This window comes from Diachasmimorpha longicaudata, chromosome 12, assembly GCF_034640455.1.
Source record: "Diachasmimorpha longicaudata isolate KC_UGA_2023 chromosome 12, iyDiaLong2, whole genome shotgun sequence".
NCBI lineage: Eukaryota > Metazoa > Arthropoda > Insecta > Hymenoptera > Braconidae > Diachasmimorpha > Diachasmimorpha longicaudata.
In genome coordinates, this window is record NC_087236.1 from 6,834,642 (window position 1) to 6,854,957 (window position 20,316).

Below are 20,316 nucleotides of genomic sequence, written 5' to 3' on the forward strand. Positions count from 1 at the left end.
GTCAATATCTTGATGAATGGACAGATGGCGGTGACCAACGGAGATTTTAACCATTCAATTGAACAATTGGCTAGCATTGTGGGGGGAGATTTGATAGTGCATCCACTGAGAGCATTCATTATCTTCAATTCACGGCGAATGAAGACTGAAATTCTCAGTGAAAAAGAGATAAACTCTATTTCTTCATCGGCTTTCATTGTTTTCGTAATGGATGGTTGTAAAAATTCAAAATTCTAGGAATTCCGAGGGGAATACCTTCACTCTCCCTTTCAACATCATCTCTCTTTTTTTTTTTTCATTCACATTGGAAAATTACCCGTCTAGCGAGTTGCAAAATGAGAGTACAAAGAGAGGTTTCGAGACAATGCGCCCGCAGTGTACACCGGGTACTTCAGGTACTCATTCTTTTTTTTATTCGAAAAAGCATTGTTGTCCCACGTCTATCGACTGATTAAAAAATCCGTCTGAAATACGTAGACATAAATTCCAAGATGTCTTCACTTTTTTGTTTGTCTTTCTTTCCACTCCAAGTTCGCGTCTCTCGTGTAATGCTCGGATTAGTAATTAATAATTTAATGAGCAGGGTGATTTTTATCACATTTCTTTCTCCATGTAGTGGTGGGCAATAGTTTGAGTTATCACATTGATAAAGAGCATTTATCCCGGCCGTCACTCCGTATTTTTTGTCCCGGTTGTCCGCTTCCTCCGGATGAATAATCACAATCCAAGTAGGAAGTCCTACGATTTCATGGTTTTTTTCAATTACCCATCCAAGTCCAATTTTTTTATCCAACGCAAATGAAAAAAATTGTTCGCATCAGCATTGGACATTTGACGAAAAAGTAATTACCCAGGACGAACCGATAACATCACTCATCCAGAGGCTTTTGCTCAAAGCACATCAGAAATTGAATGGAACGAGAAAGGTAAAATTTTTTTGACACAGAGGAACATTTTAAGCCCGCCGCGAGATTGATGTGCTCCAAATATTGACGTCGAGTTAGGTTGGAAAATGGGCTTTTAACCTCTTGCGTTTCCACTCTGAATTGAGGGAAATTATTTCAGACATTTTTCGCTTCTCGCCAGAAAAATCGATCTTGACAATTTCGAAGAGGTTCAAGGGGTGGAGATCTTCCACATTCTTTTAAATTCTCTGGATAATTGTTTATGCTTCCAAATATATCTTGATTCTATCATATTCTGAAACACCCTTCGTCCTTCTTTCCACTTTATATGAGAAACTGACGGTGGCTTCACTTTCAAAAGCCCACAGAAATATTCTCTCCGGTATTCATGGTGCAGTCTACACAGCGAGAAAACCCGGCAATCTAAAATTACGAAGAGATTTTTTTTCTAAAACTGCCTTGGGGGTGAAAAAAAATTGCATGCAAGACCCGGAGAAAAAAAGAAATTATACCGCGGGGCCCTCTTTGTTCCTCATCCAGGCAAAGAGAAATGCAGTCTATAGTTTTGTTCCTAGTTTTTGTCTCGACGTTGACGGCGACATTATCAACCGGGGCGATGGCCTAGTTGGTCGGTACGTCAGCACCGGGTATTCCCCGACGTTTGTTTCTTGCATACCCTATTTACATCATCGATGAAAGAAGAATTTCACACCATTCTATTTCCGTGGACGTATGCCGTCGGCTTGTTCTCAATATGAATGAGGGAATAACTCGTGATATTGAAAATATTTTTCTTTCACTTGGTATACGACAACTTCCGGTATGTGAATGTCCTGTTTAAATGGCTATTTATACTACAGTCGTTGACTTTCAATGGAATACAGGCATGGTTATTTATTTTCGGATTTTCTGATTTAAAAAAAAATCAGGGAGTGTCCCAGAATGCGGAGAGGGAAATATTCTCACTTCGCTTCTCATTTTTTTAATGGATAATAAACATTGTCACAGCAGCAACGATTGCTTTAACGAATGATTAAAAAAACCGTTGTAATGAAGCCCACGTTCAGCAACTGTTAATCGCACTAGCACGACCTCCAGTTGTATCAACTAGCAACCGGGGACAAGGTTGTAGCCGAGTCCCACGGCCGTGGGACGTTACCCCAACAACTCGTTGTTGTTTTTTATTGCATTTCGTGTAAGACAACAGAATAGAAGACATCCCTGTGCGCGCAAAAACCCACAACAGGGTTTATTTTCGTCTCTCGTCGGTCCCATTTAGTTTCTTCTTGTTTGAGGGATCACTACCGTTCGTTCACTCGCTTCTCTACTTAAGTACTAAAATAGATGGCTCCAGACATTTATTTGAGCATCCGGAAGTTAATTGTTTTTTTTTGTCAATTTTTGTTGTAGATTTTCAATGCACGGATCCTCCAGCCACGCCTGAAATGCCGCTTCCTTCTTAAGGTAATTTCAAAAATTTTTCATACAGGAAAATAATCTTTTCCTACCCATGATTCAATATAGCAGTACTCTCTCTTTCTCTTTATACTTCTTCCCCACGACGATCTTATCACTCACCCCCATCGATGTGTCACCATGACCTCGGTCTCTCCCCTCGTGGAAAGAAATGTTTAGTAAAATTTGACAATTCAAGGAGTGGTCATTTTTATAAAAACAAATTGCAGCGATATTTATGATCCTCACAGCGCCTCCAAGTTTCATTGGCAAAATTTTCAATTATCTGTCACTCAAACCCAACTTCATTCTCAATCCACCGGAAGTCATTACCCCTGATAAATGGAGCATGACGTGTTTCATTTGAATCACCCGAGTATTAGTTGAGTATTGTCATAGATTAAGGTGCAGCTGAACTCCAACGACACACCCCCAGCTATCGTACGCATTAGTCTGATATTCTCTCTCATCTTGTGGGTGAGTCTCTCGCGCAGCGAATTGTTGCGGTCCGCCGTCAGCTGTAGAGTTGGCGAAGGTCAGGGTCGTCCGAGGGGTGGGACAGCATAATCAATGCCCCCTCCCTTATCCCCCCCCCGAACTGCAATCACCATGGTAACCCATCTCATGACCCATTCCTAGTATTCACACTGGTACTGACTGCGTCAGTTGGTGAAAAAAGTTCTCTCCGAGAGGTGCATTAGGAATTCTTTTGTTTCTTTGAAATTTTGCGATACCTTGAACTTTTACATTTGTTGAGAATGGAGAGAGTACTGACGGATTGGTATCATCGTGTGAAAGAGTCGTACGTTGCAGTATGGGTTTACCGGGTGTTTCAGACGACTGGGAGAATGTCTAGCTCCGCCAGTACCTGCGGTGGTAGCGCCAGCGGGGGAAGTGGAGCACTCAGTCTCATGGGGTGTGTGAGGGAGGCATCACCACCCCCACAGGATCACACTAGCATGGGAGAATTCGGGGGACAACGGGGAACTGACACACTTCCTAAGGGTGAGTTTTTAATTTCACCTGTAGAATTATTATCGCAAGTCTGAGATCCATTATTTTATTTTTATTATACTGCTAAGGATTCTACGAATTATTCACGTTATATTCTGGAAAATATAATATAGCAATTTTATAACAAATTCCCCCATTACTCCGGCAACAACCATTAAACGATTATTCCAACGGAAATAATGGGACGGTATTCTTCATCGATCCACAACGATCATCGTTGCACTTCCGGTTGATCGGGTTTGCATTATACCGTTGCACTGATTTACGCGAGTTTTCGTATCGTAGCAGCGGTTCCCGGGATCCGAATGGCCCCCGGGGATGCTTCAAACATCACTGCGCATCACTGGATAATCGACAGTGCCGACAATCCAGTCATCCATGAAACTCGAAGCGTCTCATGACATTTTTTTCTATTTTTCTCAACCTCTCAAATGATTCTCTGATTTTTTTCCTTGCGGAGTTTTGAATAATCGATATTCTCGGTGATATCTTCGATAAATTGGTGTATTATCTGTAATTAGCGGGAATATTTGTTGGCATGATGTTCAGGAAAGGTTTATTGACTTAGAGTCTTATCGGGAGGGGGAGGATAAACCGGGTCAGGGCTTTAGGACAGACATTTTATGAGACTTGTCAATTTATGAGGAAAATTTAATGAAGAAGTCGATGTGGAGTACCTATAGTCATCATTCTAACGATATCTCGTAATTGAAAATGGACTTTTTCATTTACCTTTGAAATGAGAATCTCTTTATGACGTAATTATAGATTGGGAGAAAAGTTGATGTGATTAATGCAGATGATTACAAAATTTTATCAACATATCATTCAAGCAGAGATTTCAATTTTGTTTACAGCACAAATAATCTTTTCAAATTGTCCATGAATGTCACCACATCTCGTTAAAAATCCATGGTTTCCCAAACAATCTGAGAATTACAAAATATTTCAAGTTTCCAATTTCGCCTCCCAATTAAAAAATGTCAAAAATTCTCCAGTTCGATTAGAAATTCATTTCCACAGATTCACGGAATTCCCAAACTGCGTTAAATTTGTTTCTAAATACCGTATTTCACAAATCTACTGCCGAAAATGGTAATGTCATTAAATCCCGCATAATTTCGTCTTCGATGACTATTGCACAATCACTTTTGCTTTCACTCGACTCAACGAATTGTCGAGTTATCGCATTCACTGGGTTGAATTTGGGTCAGTGGAACAATTTTACTTTAAAAAAAGACTGCCTATGCCGAGTGTTTTGCATGCAGTCCAGTGCGACACACACTTTTATTTTTATTCCCCCGCTAAGTGATGAGTAATATCGATCAATCACGTGTGGATTTGATTTTCAACGGAGATGGCATTGTGATAAATCGGTATTGTCACTGTCCCTAGTCTGCTTGGAATTATGGTGAATAGGAGGTCAGTGGAACGTTTGAACGCACTCTGGTTTAATATCGCGTGTGCCGTCGATGCGCTCAATGCTGTGCAATTTACTCTGCTTAGTCCTCCTTCGACTTTTACCGTTTTATGGGGATATAACGATTGGAGATTCATCGTATTTGAGTGAATTAAGGTCACACGAGAGGCGTATCACAATGAAAAATATAATTTTCGTTTATTTGTCCCACGGTTCATTCAGTTTAACTCTCATTTAAGGAGATTCAAGTATTTTTTATACCACAAGACAAATTCAATGAAAATTATTAGACTGTACATTTTTTTCACACAACCCCTAGCAACTTCACTATTATGTAATGCTAATATTTCATATTTAATCATTGATTTACATCGAGTGCATTCTCACTTAGTTTTCCCGCTGAATACAATCGTTACAAACATGACTGATGAGTGAAATATTCATGTGTCAGAATGATAAATTAATTGTACATAACTTGGAGGATGAGTTGCTGGTAATTTATGATTGATCGATTAACGTACTCATGATTCACGGACGTAGACGTAGTCTGCATGAGGGAATCGAACTGTGTCCTTTCAGGATTTTATCGTCATTATTCAGATAAGAATTTGTGATAATCTCGAGTGGGTTGTATCTTATCATTGGTCTCTCTATTGCTGAGTGAGTTGTGATAGGGTCCAGTAGACGGTTCGCTAGTGACTCTCGTAGATACACATTTATATTTCTCTCAGCAATCACATGTCAATCCAAAATAAGAAAAAGATTCCCTAGATTAAATTTTTGAATCATTTCAACTAATTTTTTTTGTGAACAAAATGGAGAAATATTCTGGTACATAACAAGAATGGATGTGTTCGACGTGGAAGATTTCTACGGTAAATAAATTTCACGTAGGGGGACCGCCCCTATTTAAAAATATAACAATCCTTTGCCTTTGGTGGAAGAATAACTCCCTTTAATCGCTGTCTAGCCTCAACCCCTGGGGGAAAAATGCCACCTCTGTACGGGGGTTGATCACCGATGAAACATTATAATCAGAGCAGATATACAATTGCAATTTTTTTTTCTTCAACAAATAAAAAACGCTCGAAATTCAACACTCCATTTGAAGACGTGAAATCCCATGATGCTGGCATTAAAAATTTTTTTATCACTTTTTCACCTCATTTCTTTTCGTTTCCGGTATAGTCGAGACTGTGAGTGTACGTGCACCCCACCCTCCCATCCTTCTTGAGCGTATCCCAGAGTGAAAGCACACTCCAGATGAGGGTTTATACCGGGGTGGATACCCCGAACCCCTTGTGTTAATCCCCCGTACCCCTGAGATTTTTTTTCCAACTCGAAGGTCCAGCAAGTTTAAATGCTCCCCGCTATTGTTGCAGCACTCGCGAATCCACTTGTCGATATCGCACAATTGTAAGCCATCCCTCAGCAGTGAATACACTGATCTAGAATTGCTTTTTTCTTCGCGTTTTTCGAAGAACAATGGCTGTAATTTGAGAGTAATGATACTCTAAACTTTTGTTTGGGTGATAATGGAAGTGAGGATGAAATATTCGCGAAAATATTCATCATCCTCGGAACATGTCGAACCAAATAGCATTGAACTGGAAACTTATTTTCATTGCAATGCAATTGCAAGGTAAATTGACAGTTTATCTGAGGAATTTAAGGAGCCCGTCACTCAGCTCTTTTGATTTATTATCGAACTGAGGAGTAACCCACGCAGCGGTTATCATTCATCAATCAGTGTACCGTGATAATGGAAATTGAATTCGTACGTTGGATCGACTGAACGGGCTAGATTAATCCCAACTAAATATAGATTCGTACTGTTATCTCTTCAGTTCTGTCACGCCGACGTAGCGGGTTCCCCGCCCATCACTATTCCATTCGTTTCTTCGGCATGTATTGCAATGCTCGAGATTACCATGCACATCGATACATAATTCCATTTTCGTGACATTTACATGACAAGAAAAATCTACCCAACTTGAACAATTTTATTAAATCTAACATTTAATGATTTCTCTTATTTATTATTAATGCTGATAATATAAAATTAACAGAATTGTCACTGATTTATTTTTTTCAGAACCAAAAAAACGACGATTTCATCCTCTCCGAGGCCTTCGTCGAATTTTCCGTAGGAAAAGTCGAGGAGCTGCTGACGCGCGAATTAATTCGCGAAATGGTGAACGAGATGGTGATCTACCAACTAGAGATAGGGAGGAAGTGACTCTGAGACATCCAGCTGGAGTACCTGAGGAGGCTCGCAGCCGTAGTGCCAGTGAATTACTCACAGACTCCTCCGATCGTCAGAGGTAAACTCGGGTGAAATCATTACCATTCACTTCTCTGATGAGTTATATTTTTTTCTTTCCGTTCTGGGTTACAAAATTTCTCTCAATTCTGCTAATTACGTTTCTCATTACTTTCCTTCTATTTCTATTTCTATTTCTTTCTTATCCTTACTATTTCAGCCGAAAACGAAGTCGATGGCCAAAAAAATACAGAATATCCTTGAGGAAGTCGTTCAATTCGTAAATATCTATCAGATTTTTCGTCTTTCTGTACGTTTTGTCTTACATTTGCAGAAATACATTTATTCATGTGTTTTCTCAAATGGAAATTTATTTCTGCATCTGTAAATGTACTATTGTTGTACAACAAATTAGTATGTCTCATTATGCCTCTCAAGTTGGCTTGTAAAGCTCTAATGCAAGAGTGAAACGTTAATAAAATGCAAGCCCTCGTAGCTTGAGGTGTTGGATGTGTTTAGCTGTATCACGCAATTCAATTATTTAATTGTTTATTCATTCAATTGTTAGAAACGCGAAAGTGATTGTTTGAGAGCTTTGCATTGTCCTCTCGTATTTATATTTTGAGGTGTTCCATTAACACGTAATGGCTTCTGCATTTCATTCGAGAGAGGGCAAATGAGATTTTTATATTACCGAATAATTATTCACTCATTATTCCATTGCGTCTCCCTTTGATTTTTTTTCCAATGCATTCCAGAACATTCCCATTCACTTTGTCGAATCTAAAACTCATTCTCGTCCACTCACTTCAGAGACATTTGACCTGTAAAATGAGAAAAGGTGTTTAGAAACTGTAATTTCAAACTTTTGACATCTGAACGATTAGGATGAACTCCAGAAGTAAAAAACTTTTCATTTAATATCAGCAGTTGTGACTGTTTCCAAATTATTCTATTAAAAGAAATCGTTTGGATGCTAATGACTGAGTCTAAGAAAATAGATTTTTATACAAATTAAAAAACAATTTTTTACAGAGTCAATTTGCTAGAGAGAGAGAGAGTGTATGTATGTCATTAAATAAAAAATTACAGAACTTTTCCATAACGTTCTGTAATTTTTATTGAATATCGTTCTTTCCGCATTAAAAAAAATCTGATCCCTGCACAGTATGATCCACTCCCACATGATTGGAAGGCCTGTCAATCACATTGAAATAAAAAATGGAAAATTCTTGTTTACAGTGTTTTCCTGAGACGCAGCGGGATAGGCGAATCGTTTGCGAAGCTGCGAGCTGGCTCAGGTCAACTCTCAGTGTCCCACGATAGTGTATTCCCCGGGGAGGTACCCCATACCCGACCACTGTCATCCCTGGATACTCTGGCAACACTAGAAGTATGTCTCATTCTCTTTATTTTATCAAACAGCCTCCCATAAACCTCTGTGCAGGTTAGATGATGAATTATTACTCACAGAGGAATGAGGAGAAAAAGATGGTGCTTTAAATTGTTGCTACATAGTTTCTTACCTCAGTTTATGTAATATAAATTTGAAAGGATGATAGTAATGCACGTATGAGATGGATATTAAAGTTTACCCGACCACTTGGAAGAGAGGGAGCAAGTTTTATAGTGATACTCGTGGCTCATTCTGAATTATTAAAAAGATAAACGAGAAACTTTTGGAGTTGAAACGTGGTTGCACTCTCTCAACTTTCTGAAATTTTTAATTCACTATTTTGGGTCGGGCAATGGTATCAACCAGGGATATAAATTTATAGTAATTATGAAGGGAGCCCAGATTTTAATGACTGGCATAATGATGCAGGCATCGAATTGAAGCCTATTTCACAAAAATCAGATTTAGATGATTTTTCATTTTGATCGATAAGAGCGGACGAGAGGTTCTTTGATGTTAAAATGAGCCTAGGGTCTCGTAATTTCCTGGAATTTTCACTTTACTATTTTCGATTCGGCAATAAGGTCAACCATGGAAATAGATTTCACCGTCTGTTTGAAGAGATCGTACCAGATGGTTTAAAAAATACGCTAAATTTGCCATTTCAAAGTACCAGAGGGTTTACGATCTATTTAAATGGAGTATCAATTCAATATTCTAGACACGGGTGGGTGAACGCCTAGTTGAGAGAAGGCAACATGTGTTTAAAGCGTGAGCTGTCTTCGTAATGCTGGTTATTGAGGAGACTGTTAACTGTACTGCATCCACTGAATATGTTGGGAGGCAGCTGATGGCATGTTGCATTAACGATTTTCTCGTTAGTCATTCATTCAATATTTAAGAGAATGACAATAAATTGAGCAGAGATCATTCTCACGTTTAGTATCACACGAATTAACAAGTGTTACGTTACTTTTTACTGCCCAGAGTTAGGTAATTACGGGCATAAAACATACCGTTAAGAGGAGGATCCTTGCATATTACAGTACAGTTGACACCAAGCTATTTTTAACTTTAAATTCATTTGATTTTCTAACTAAAACATGAATGGTCAATTCCTCGATGCATCTAACTTTTGGTAGTCAGTAATCTAAATAATAGGGATAAATGTTGACAAATATCAAACATTTCATTATAAATATTGATCCGGGCTTTAAGTCCAAAAACGTCAATCAGTGCTTGTGCCGTGTCACATCAAACATTGGACATTCCGTAATCAAAGTCCTAACGAGTCGACTGAGTCACGTACAATAATGATTGTACTAACGAGAGAGGAATTTTTCATGATGGATTTGTCATTAAGTAATCTCGGAAGTGGCCATTTATTGATATCAATTGAATCCAATAGAGTTCCGAGAACTCTCGATAAAGCATCCTTGATTTTTTTATTATTTTCATACTACAAAATAGATACTCAAGCATACGTCATAGCTATTCTGTTTCGAAATATTTTAGAGAGTTTTATACCCTTCCCCTTTTGAAATTGCGAATCACGTACGGACGAGCAATGTTCTGAAGTGAGTTAGTACAACACGTGTGTGCGGGTTACAGTTGAAGTAAATCTAACCAGTCGACATTGATCTAACTCCATATCTTATTCGAAGGCGTTCCGGCCTGATACGCCTTACGAAAGTACACAGTTGAATTTTTTCATTATTAAAAAGCAACTCCTTTCTCACTGCTCCCGATTCTAACTATTGTTCTTTATGCAGTGAATTCATTTGATTCTTACTTCTGAATGGAAGTTTGTAATCTATCAAACTTAACTTTGCCTTTTTCTCAAGTGCAGTCATTCATAAAAAATGCAATTATTCCCTTGGTTTTTTGGTCACAGAGACGACAAACCAAAGCCAGTGCCGAGGGTGTCCACAAGGATTATGGATCTCATGGGCCATTTAATCATCGGATATCACTGAGTGTAAGTAGCCAGCATTATACTGCATGATTGCATTTATGAAATTACGACTACAGCATTTGTAAATCCAAAGAGATTCATTGACTCTCTCCACAACGGCTTCTCTCAGATGTTAATTAAAAAAAAAATACATCATTGCCTTTTTATCTGGTCATTCTCGAGATATCTCATTAGTCGAGGCATTATACACTCATTACTTCGGTCCTTCTCATTAGAGAAATTTCGTACAAACTGAATGAGAAGATGATATGACGATGAAATGAAAAGCCGTGTGTCTTAATGAAGCCAGTGATACACTCCGACTTATTAACAAGACAAATAAAAAGGGGCAGATATTTTGCATTAAATATTTTAATCTTTGTTGATTAGTCTTACCAAAATGATAATATCTGTCGTTGGATATTTCATTAATCCGTTATCTGGTATGAGGTTTTTTTATTTGAATAACTTGAATAATATTTGAATATTGCGACGGGAATAATGACGGAGATATCAAGGAAATTACCTTGGACTTGACATTAGATTGCGAAATCGGATATTGTTAGACAAAGAGTGATGAAATATTGAAGAAAGTGACAGGCATTGAAGTAGACAGGGTCACAGAGATGAAAGCAAATCCGAATTCCTGACGAATGCCTTTACTGAATTCTTTTATGCTAAACCAGTTTCCCGTGTCTGGTCTTTGTTCACTGAGAAATTTATGTATCTTACGACTGACGTAATACGTTACCGTAAATCGTTGATGATTTTCTGAGTGTGGGGAACAGGAATTCAGTACTTAAATGAGGAATTTGGTTCAGTAAAATGGAAATTCTCGATGCCCTTTCATTATACGGTAACCAGACCGAGTAAATAGACGGTTAAGGGCAATTTGAGGCCCGCCAAGAGATCATTAAATTTTTTTAATCGCCTATATGAATTATCGTTAAATAATGAGTTGAAGTGAAATTTCTAACGGAGAGTGTGAATTGATAAAGCTCGAGAATACCCTTAAAAGTCGAGAATAATCTCGGATTGTCCCAATTTATATAGCTAAATATTTTTAATACACTTTAACAATTTTTTCTATAAAAAAAAATATCCCCAACCGGTGTCCCGCCAAATTTTTTGAGAAATTAATTTTGAGAACCCCCCAAAAATAATGAAAATCTATTTGCAGGTGTTGGAGCAAATAAAAACGGCCATAGAGAGCCGGAACCAGCTGGCCTCGTCGACCTCACCAGAGTCGACTCACGCCCCGAACGTGAGTAACAAGTAACATATCTTCATTTCAACCTCACTCGAAACTTTATATATCTTTTCTTTGTCATTCGAAACGAACTTTAGTGTTCAGTGCAGCTCTCCGCACTTGTCGGATACATAAATTTCAAATGAATCCCTCCCCTCCTCTTGCCATTTATTTTTCCCTTCTTTCTCTTCGTCTTAAAGTTGTTTTTACGATGTGAGAGTTGACAAGGATACACACATCCCTGACATTTATTTCATACAGTTTCAATTTTATCAACATTTCTCTCTGCACCCTTCACTCCGCAATATTGTCCGAAAAATTATTCTTTCATCATAACACGAATGCCTCACCAACAATAGAATTTATAGTGCATATTGTGTAGCCTCTTGATGTGCCCGTTTTTTGCGTTGCAGGCGAGCACCGAGCGCTATCAGCAGGAAACCAATGAGGTGAGATAATACAGAAAGAACACACATTTTACGCGTATATTTTTTTTCTCGTCAGGCTTCCTCAGTTATGCACTCGATCCGTTCACACCCTGAAGCCTGTTTAGTTCTCTAGTCTAGAAATTATGGCATCAAATCTGAATTCCTCAGTTTTGTGGGTCGATTCACTAGGCTTTACTCCTGACAGTTTAATGTGAATACCGATGAGTGTCGTGATTGATCTCGTGGTGATGCGGGATTTAATTGTCGAGCTTGATTTGTTGACATTTTTCTGATCAGAAATAAAAATGGGGGTGAAGTATTTCGTATTAATAATTTGGTTTCAGCTAATTCTCATCGCTGTTCTTATTTTACAATCTTTCAATATTTTCATGGGACTCAATTTAACAATTGAAACTGGAAATTGACGACGCTCCTAACTAATTGATTAATCGTAAAATTTCAGAACCGTTTCGCAAGATCTGAGAAGAGAGACAGAATTGAGGAGGAGCCCTTGAAATTCAGGGTAAGTCCACCGTAATCTTACCTCCAAAATTTAAATCTTGCGCAATTGAATGCGAAGGCGTATCGGTGAATTCTGAAAAAAAAACCCGTGACTCACATTAATTTTGCTTCAACAAAATGGCGAAAACCGCAGGAACCGTTTTGTCATCCATTTTCAATCTCCTTTCTCTCTATCAGTTTTAATGTAGTAAACAATCGAAGTCCCGTGAATCGGGTCAACGTTGGCACTGTCACCACTAACGACCCGTCCCTTATATGGATCACGAGTAAAACATTGTATCCTCTCCTCTTTCTCTTAGTCTATACCACTGTCTTTGATTCGTTCTCGTTCTCCTGGATAACACACCAAGCATCAACAGAGCCTTCTTCTGTCTATTCCCCATAGCTCTATTATTTCCGGATGCTCTCGACGGCATAATGATAATGTTCCGTTACCGTGATTGCTGGTGAAACGGAGTAATTAGCGATAGTATTTTTTTTTAACATTCACCGGCTGTTGTTGATGTTTTAACCGTGTTGACGATCAATTGAAGTATTTTTCTCTATGAAAATATTGGGCTTAGTTTAGTTGACATTGATTATTTCCACTGGTACATCGATAGTCTCATCTTCTCATGAAGGATATATTTGAGTTCTAATTCTTTTGATCAGAATAAATCAACAAATTTACATATTTTGTAAAATTGAAAATTTAAATGATAGATTTCGCCTTTCCAATGAGATAATCTCAAACAACTTCACCCAGGGGATAAAATAGCCCCGTTCTGAGAATGCCTATCCATTTTATAGCGGTAAAGTATTCTCTTTTAATTGATTTATTTTATTTGATCCAGTGGTTATACATCGATCTCGTGTCTGATTTATATTTTCGAAATATCGGTTTGCCTTTTAACAGTTAAATAACCATAACTCAACACATCGATGCATTCTCCAAAATGAAAATATTAAAATGACTGATGTTTGAGGCCGCTTCCACCTTTCGAATATCGTAATCACGGGTAATCCAGACATTTTCATTTAACGTCTGATTTATCTCACGATTAATAACACTTAACTCTCCACTCGGCGCGTACATCAGTGGTTCAACTTCATTTCACGCGTGAAAATTTTATCTCCAAGTCACATCAAGCACTTTGACATTGATCGAGATGATTTATTTAATCTAACCACTTTTCCCCCATTCGTTACCGACAATTTCTCAAATACTGCACCAAGAAATAAATTCTAATGTGGCATTAATGAATAACGGAGATGATTTCCTTACTTGTCCACTGGCATTTCACATACTCCAGTAACTTGTATTAAAACAGCCTTCAGAAGTAAGAAATACATTGGCTCATCGAATCATCTCTTTCGAGGAGATACAACGAAGAGCATTTTTATTGAACCATCAGTTTATAGTCTTTCTTGGAAGGAAAATACTGCCGATGAAATTAGCCCGGATGATTCACACATACCGTGTGGGGAGTTTTAGTGGGTGGCTCCGTAGAAAGGGTGGAGACAAGAGACATAAGATGTACAAGACCACCAATGATTGAGTCTGAATTTGTGTTGGTGTGCCAGTGTTAAAATGGAATTACCGTTACTCGGCCCGATGCCACTCACATCGGAGTTGAGTCACAGTATTTACCTCTCTCACTGTGTACAGCAACACGTTGTCGTATTTATACTTGACTGTAATATTTTTAAACATTCAGCGCCATCGCGTTTCCTCTTTGCCATTTCGACCCGGTTCAAGTAGGCTTGCATTCTGCAATAGCTACCTCCTGGCGGTAATGTAGGAATTTTACTTATCTACTTGAGGGAATTAATCGGCGTTGGGTAAAAAATGGGAGAACGAACATGTTACATGTCCCTGAATGAGTGATTTCAAAAAGAAAAACAATTCTCCAATAGAAAGTTTTGATTCACAGTTGACGAGTAATGCAGCAAATATTTATTTTTAACAAATAGTTTATTTCCTCTTTCGAAACGACTCTTTCTTGAAACATTGCACTTTGTTTTACCCATTCAAGTGTAAAATCCACTATTGCAATTGTGAAAACTGTAGACCGCAGAGACTTTTTTCCACTCGAATGAATGACCTCCCTGAGCCGGAAGAGAAGCAATTGTCATCAACAAACTCCACTCCCAGAAAACCTAAGCATTAAAACAAACTTGGAAATTTCTTCGAATTATTAATGCACGATTGCAAGGTTGATCTCAAGGAGTTAATAAATTTTCGCCAAGTGAAATTGGCTTTTGCTCGGCGAACCGATGATACTCACCATCAAAATCTTCCGCGTAAATCATACCTCAATGTTTATCATTCTCGGGGGCATTACACCCGATGAATATTAATCACGCGTTTTCACTGTAATTAACTCGGTAAATGGCCTTCCAATCTTCATGGATCCAAGCATTCATATTGTTGGAAAAAAAAATTAAAATTATCATAGACAGTCAACTATTAATTTCCACCAAAATGGCACGGCTCGCAGTTCAAGTATATACAATTTCAATTGTACATCCGCACAAACAATGAGAGTACATCCATTAAAATGAAGAAAAAAATAAATAAATTCAGTGGCATTTGAATCTCTCGTGACATTTAAAACAAATACCAGAGATTTTCACTGGGTCAGACTTCTCTCCCTACCCCCAGGTTCTGGCATTACAATTTCAAACAGCAAAACCTCCCGAGAAAATTGTCCCAAATAACGAAGGGAAAAAAATTGCACTTGCAGCAATTACAACGGTTTCACGAAGCCGTATTTTCCCACGGCTTTTAACTATATTTTCCACGATTCGACGGTGACTAGTTGGAAAAGGAGTCCCTCGGGCTTGCGAAAGACCTTTACCACCCGTCTTAAATGAAAAAAAATATCAAATAAAATAAAAATAAAGAGCAGTGGAGAGTTTACGTGCGGCACGTGGTGAATGTATTAAAGAGGAATACAGTAAACCATAGGTGAAATGATGGGTTAAATAAAAATTTATGTATGAAAACAGCTGGCAAGCTGGAGATACTCAACCTGAGAGGCACCGTTAGTATGCCATCTCACTTGTACCGGTGGATTTATAAATCGAGCCCTCTCGATCACCCCCCCATTTTTCCCACCACTTGGACTACACTCTCCCCTCCTCTCTTTCTCTCTCTCATTTTCCTGGCTTTGTGTACTCGTGTTTGCCTGTCAAATGTGTACTGAGTTGTGCCGCGAGACAGTCTACTCTCTACTAGTCAGACTGTACAGTCAATTTGATTAAGTGCATGGAGAATCTACAGTATTAATCGGTATTAATTATCTTAAATCGATAGATCATTTTTTAACCCCTTGAAAAAATATTTTTTCTTCTTTGGTACATCCTCGGGGCATTAAAAAATAGTGTAATGATGTTAATGTTTATTTTCTCGCGAATTGTTGAGGTTGAAAGTGTCAGGATGAAACAATCGCTGAGGTCCTGAGAATCAGAGCGCAACGATTGGCTTCAGTGTGCAATGGAAATTAGCATGCCTTCCTACCGGATAATATATTTTTTATTTTATCATTTTTTTTTTATTTCTCTTCTTATCGGATCACTGAACAAGTGCAGTATCTGCGGAAATGTCTTACTTGTATGGGGGATAAGGAGAACGTACTTCCTTTTGTTAGTTTGTTCATCGATTGATCCGATTAATCTGCAGATTAGATAAACGATCGAGAATTTCTTTTGGATTTCTTTCGTTCCGTGGGATTTCCTTGTTTTATCGCTTTGTTTGGAGTTAACGGGGAATTTTATGAGAGACAACGAGAATTTTCACGACTTTCGCGACTATGTGCGGCCTCTTGATGAAAAAGTAGGCGATATTAACATTGTTTCACACGTACTTTTGGGGTGAAATGGCATATTTGGTTTCTGGGAGACAGGGTTGCCACCGCGACAGTTGTTTAATAACGAGTCTCATGTTTCCAAAGAGTTGTGCCCCATGAAAATTGAATTTGATTAAAGTTTAATTTTAATTTTTCCTAATACTGGCTCGTCCACTTCAGCCAGCGTATTCTGGTCTTCATTATAGTTCTCCCTTTTTAACCGTGTGACAAAAACACGGAAGTGTCGAAGGCAATCTTTTGTGGGTTTAGTTGAAAGAATGGAGAATTTCTCGGACAGTTTCAATTCTCAAAGAGATCTTTGGAAAGTCGAACGTCAATACGAACGTTCTTCATTCACACCAAACTTGTTCCACTAATTAACGTTTCTTTAATTATGAACGGCAGAACTTGACGAATGAATTCGATAATTGACAATCAAATATTCTACAATTATAAAATTATTGGTTTATATAATTATTGCTGTATCAATAGCTTGCACTAGGATTGGGGAATGGCAGAATTAAATACGATAAATCGATAGTTTCATGAAAAATGAATGTGTATCTAATGTCATTGGGAATAAAAACGAAACCCAGGCCTTTACTTTCACGTATGATAGTGTCCATGGGTAATTCACCCGTACAGTCTCCCCAGCCGCTGACCGACCCGACGTAACGACTTCGTAACACGCCACAGGGTATATTCTGACCGATTTCAATCAGACTAGTTCTCCATTATTCAGTTTTATCTTTGACGTCTGGACTTTCGAGGGGGAAAAATCAGGAATTAATCTCGAAAATTAAATTTCGTAGTGAAGTGGTAAAAGCAGTTGAATCACCTTAATTTCCGGCTGAGTTGCCCGGAAATATCTCCGAAGCAAAGCCAGCTACCGAAATTTATAACACAATTTTTCCTGTCGATATCCATTCACTCTACAAAAAAGCTTGTCATCAAAAAGTTTTCTTATCTCTCTCAGATTCAGAGACATTGCCGAAAAATATCTGAGAGTTGATTTATCTTCTTTACCACCTCTCCGTGGCATTGTTGATTGTTTTATCAATATTGACATGGGCAACAACTAAATCGCTGAATCTCACGTAACTCTGTAACTGTATGGATGACCTAGTATTGCAAAAACATTCTATTCATCGGGTTTAAGCCATTTTCGTGCTTGAAAATCATCCGACGATTCATTCGATTTGATGACGAGACAGTTTTGTCTAATTAGAAATTTTTTCAACAACTTGTCACTAAATTGATTAATTGAGGAAGTATTAATTACTGAAATACTTCATCATTCTGCGTCGACCATCGTATCCTTTTTGTCCAATGCCCAAGGTAGAATAAAATGTTTAAATGTCACAAGTTGCTCCGCACAACGGGAAAACAATGAATAAAAATCACTTCTGCAACTTTCATTTTTAAATATAGCGGACGGCCGTTGATATTCAACGGAGTGAATACTAAAAGTTCAATAGTTTTACGTAAGCTCTGTAATTTCAATTCTCGTGGATAAAAATGTGCGGAAAGTGGATTATAAAAATGAGGGAGGAATAATTCAGACACGTTCACGGTTACAGATTGCTTCACGCTCAGTGAACACGAACCGTTCTATCGGTGCGTGTTATCAAACAATGTGTATTAACGTCGTGAGTGTTAGTGGGGAAACATAACGTATGAGTCGTATTTCAGTTTGAGTAAATGTCGATTAAAATTTCTTGTTAATCATTGCTATGGAATTTTATTAAAAAATGAAATTTCCTTTGTGTGATGTCAGTAATTAGTAAGGAGATTTGCAATGAAAGTAATGGAGAAACGCTCATTTTCCTTCCGGTTTCTAATTCCCGAATATTAATAAATCAAATCAATAAAAGATTAATAATGTTAAATCGATATTTTATGTAATATCCAGTTCGATTGATGCAATTCTTACCAGAAATTTTTTTTAAAGAACCTCGCGTGAAAATCATGCCCATATTATTGAAAATCAATGATTGACATTATTCTTCAGTGAGTCACGATAACCATTGAATTAGCATATGTCTAAAGCCTATCGCCTCCAACGCACAATCGAGAATCGTCATGAAGGAACAAAAAAAGAATTCGCATTGTCTGTTATATGATTTTTTATCACTTATGTCCTTTTGAATGGCGGAGCTCCCTGAGTTCTTAATTTCCCAACATTACGAGAATTATATTCTCGGTTGGATTTGCGGTAAATCCCCGCCTCTTATCCGGCAAACGTATGGAAAAAGATACGATGAAGGGTTGGGGGAGGGGGCAATAGCGAAAGGCATCAGAAAAGTAGTTTGTATATATCGAGACTATCGTGGGCGCTAGCGTGGGCCGTACACTTCTGGCCCCGAAACCAATATTTCTCTTGCCCCCTTCCCGAGGCTGTACCAAGAGCCAAGAAAATTCATTAGGCCTTTTTTCGCGATAATTCTCGATAAATGTCGAATAAAATTCCCATAAAGATAAAAGAAACCGTCTAGGAAATCATTTGAATAGTGAAAGAAACAAAGGCCATTGTATTTCTTCATTTAGAGAAAAAAATTAGTGAAAATTATTTGTTAAAAATTAAAAGAAATATGAAAACAAGCTCAACAAAAGCAGAACATTGACATAAAAATCAAAACTGATGGATTAAAGTTCAAGTGTAAGTTATCGGTGTATTGTGTACCCTATCATCTCGTGTTAAATCGGTCGATAAAGACCCCCTCGTGCAAATAAAACCAGAAAAATAAAAACTCATGATGAGGTGTAGCTCATCGTCTCGTTGCGGAGGTTGAAGGTCGAGTCGGAGGCCTGAAACACAAACCTATTGCCGAGTAAATGAGGACACCACGCGAAATCCTGAGAATAATCATCTCACTATTTAATTGCCCAAGAATTATCCAGTGTAACTGATCTTTTATTTGAAACCAGTGAAAGTTCTATTGATTTTTCATTCAACAATAATTAGTGAAGAGCAGATAAATAAACATTGGTAATTATCATTGAAGATCGTTAGACGGTTTTGCAACTCTCATTGTTCCCGAGGAGGAATGAATATGGTTGTGTCTCATAGGGAAACAAGCATATCCTCGAATATTCGAGCGATAATCGAACAGTTGAATTTGAATCCGGTGGAGCGAAGGCGTTTGATAGATCGAAACTGTGATAACGGGAGAATCAGACCTGTTAGCTCACCAGCTAAAATAACTATCGGGGTTTATGGTTCTCGAGATAAAAATATTGATGTTAAACCAATGATTGATACATACAAGAGGAATCAAGACACGCCAAACATAACATTTTCCAAGGAAAAAATCGAGGAAAAATTGAAGGAAAAGAATGAAATTCCAGTGGAAAAAAAACACAAAAAGATTAACGTGGATGCTCTTAGGGAGAAGAATCAGAATACAACGACAATTGAAATATTTGAAGATGATCCGGTCACAGAAAATCCCCAGATCGACAATTGGAGAGAGAAGAGGGACGAAAAGACGAGGATTGAAATAATTAGAGATGAGGATAAGGAAACATTGAGGATTGAAATTTTGAAGGATGCAAATCCGGAGTCCATTGTCACGCCGGTGACGACCCCCAGTGGAAAAGTAACCATTGGGGTCTGGGGTCAGAATAGGGGGGAACCGAGGGCTGAACGTCCTGGATCCATTGGAAAAATTATTTCCAAACAGGAGGTGGATGAAGAGAAGATATGTGTCGTGGTATCTAGGTCGAAGAAGCCTGAGATGAGGCAGAGAGTACCACCGGAGGAAAAAGATATTATTGAGGTAACGAAGTCGTTCAGGAATTTTAATTGACACAGTTAATGGAAAAAAATGTACGGATAATTTTTTTAGCATTTAGTTGACGCCCTGTTTCATAAAGAGAA

General features: G+C 38.1%; 1 protein-coding gene and 1 long non-coding RNA gene across 9 annotated transcripts in view; one reads left to right on the forward strand and one right to left on the reverse strand.

The window, feature by feature from the left end:
• The window catches only part of LOC135167919 (uncharacterized), a 34,724-nt gene that overhangs the window by 10,417 nt on the left and 3,991 nt on the right, over positions 1 to 20,316 (forward strand). The window contains exons 2-10 of one of the 8 annotated variants that reach the window (XM_064131638.1): positions 2,316 to 2,369; positions 3,197 to 3,365; positions 6,890 to 7,118; positions 7,278 to 7,337; positions 8,300 to 8,450; positions 10,348 to 10,431; positions 11,588 to 11,671; positions 12,070 to 12,105; positions 12,548 to 12,607. In XM_064131638.1, the coding sequence (XP_063987708.1) occupies positions 3,209 to 3,365; positions 6,890 to 7,118; positions 7,278 to 7,337; positions 8,300 to 8,450; positions 10,348 to 10,431; positions 11,588 to 11,671; positions 12,070 to 12,105; positions 12,548 to 12,607 (861 nt within the window). In that variant the 5' untranslated portion in view covers positions 2,316 to 2,369; positions 3,197 to 3,208. Of the gene's footprint in view, positions 1 to 2,315; positions 2,370 to 3,183; positions 3,366 to 5,501; positions 5,670 to 6,889; positions 7,119 to 7,277; positions 7,338 to 8,299; positions 8,451 to 10,347; positions 10,432 to 11,587; positions 11,672 to 12,069; positions 12,106 to 12,547; positions 12,608 to 15,790; positions 15,881 to 16,100; positions 20,216 to 20,316 lie in introns of those variants that run through there. The other 7 variants (XM_064131639.1, XM_064131641.1, XM_064131640.1 and 4 more) reach the window with 7 other exon arrangements.
• Positions 14,542 to 15,652, reverse strand: LOC135167945 (uncharacterized). The gene is made up of 2 exons (XR_010299949.1): positions 14,874 to 15,652; positions 14,542 to 14,745 (listed from the first exon to the last, which is right to left on the reverse strand). It is a non-coding gene; the product is annotated as an uncharacterized LOC135167945 (long non-coding RNA).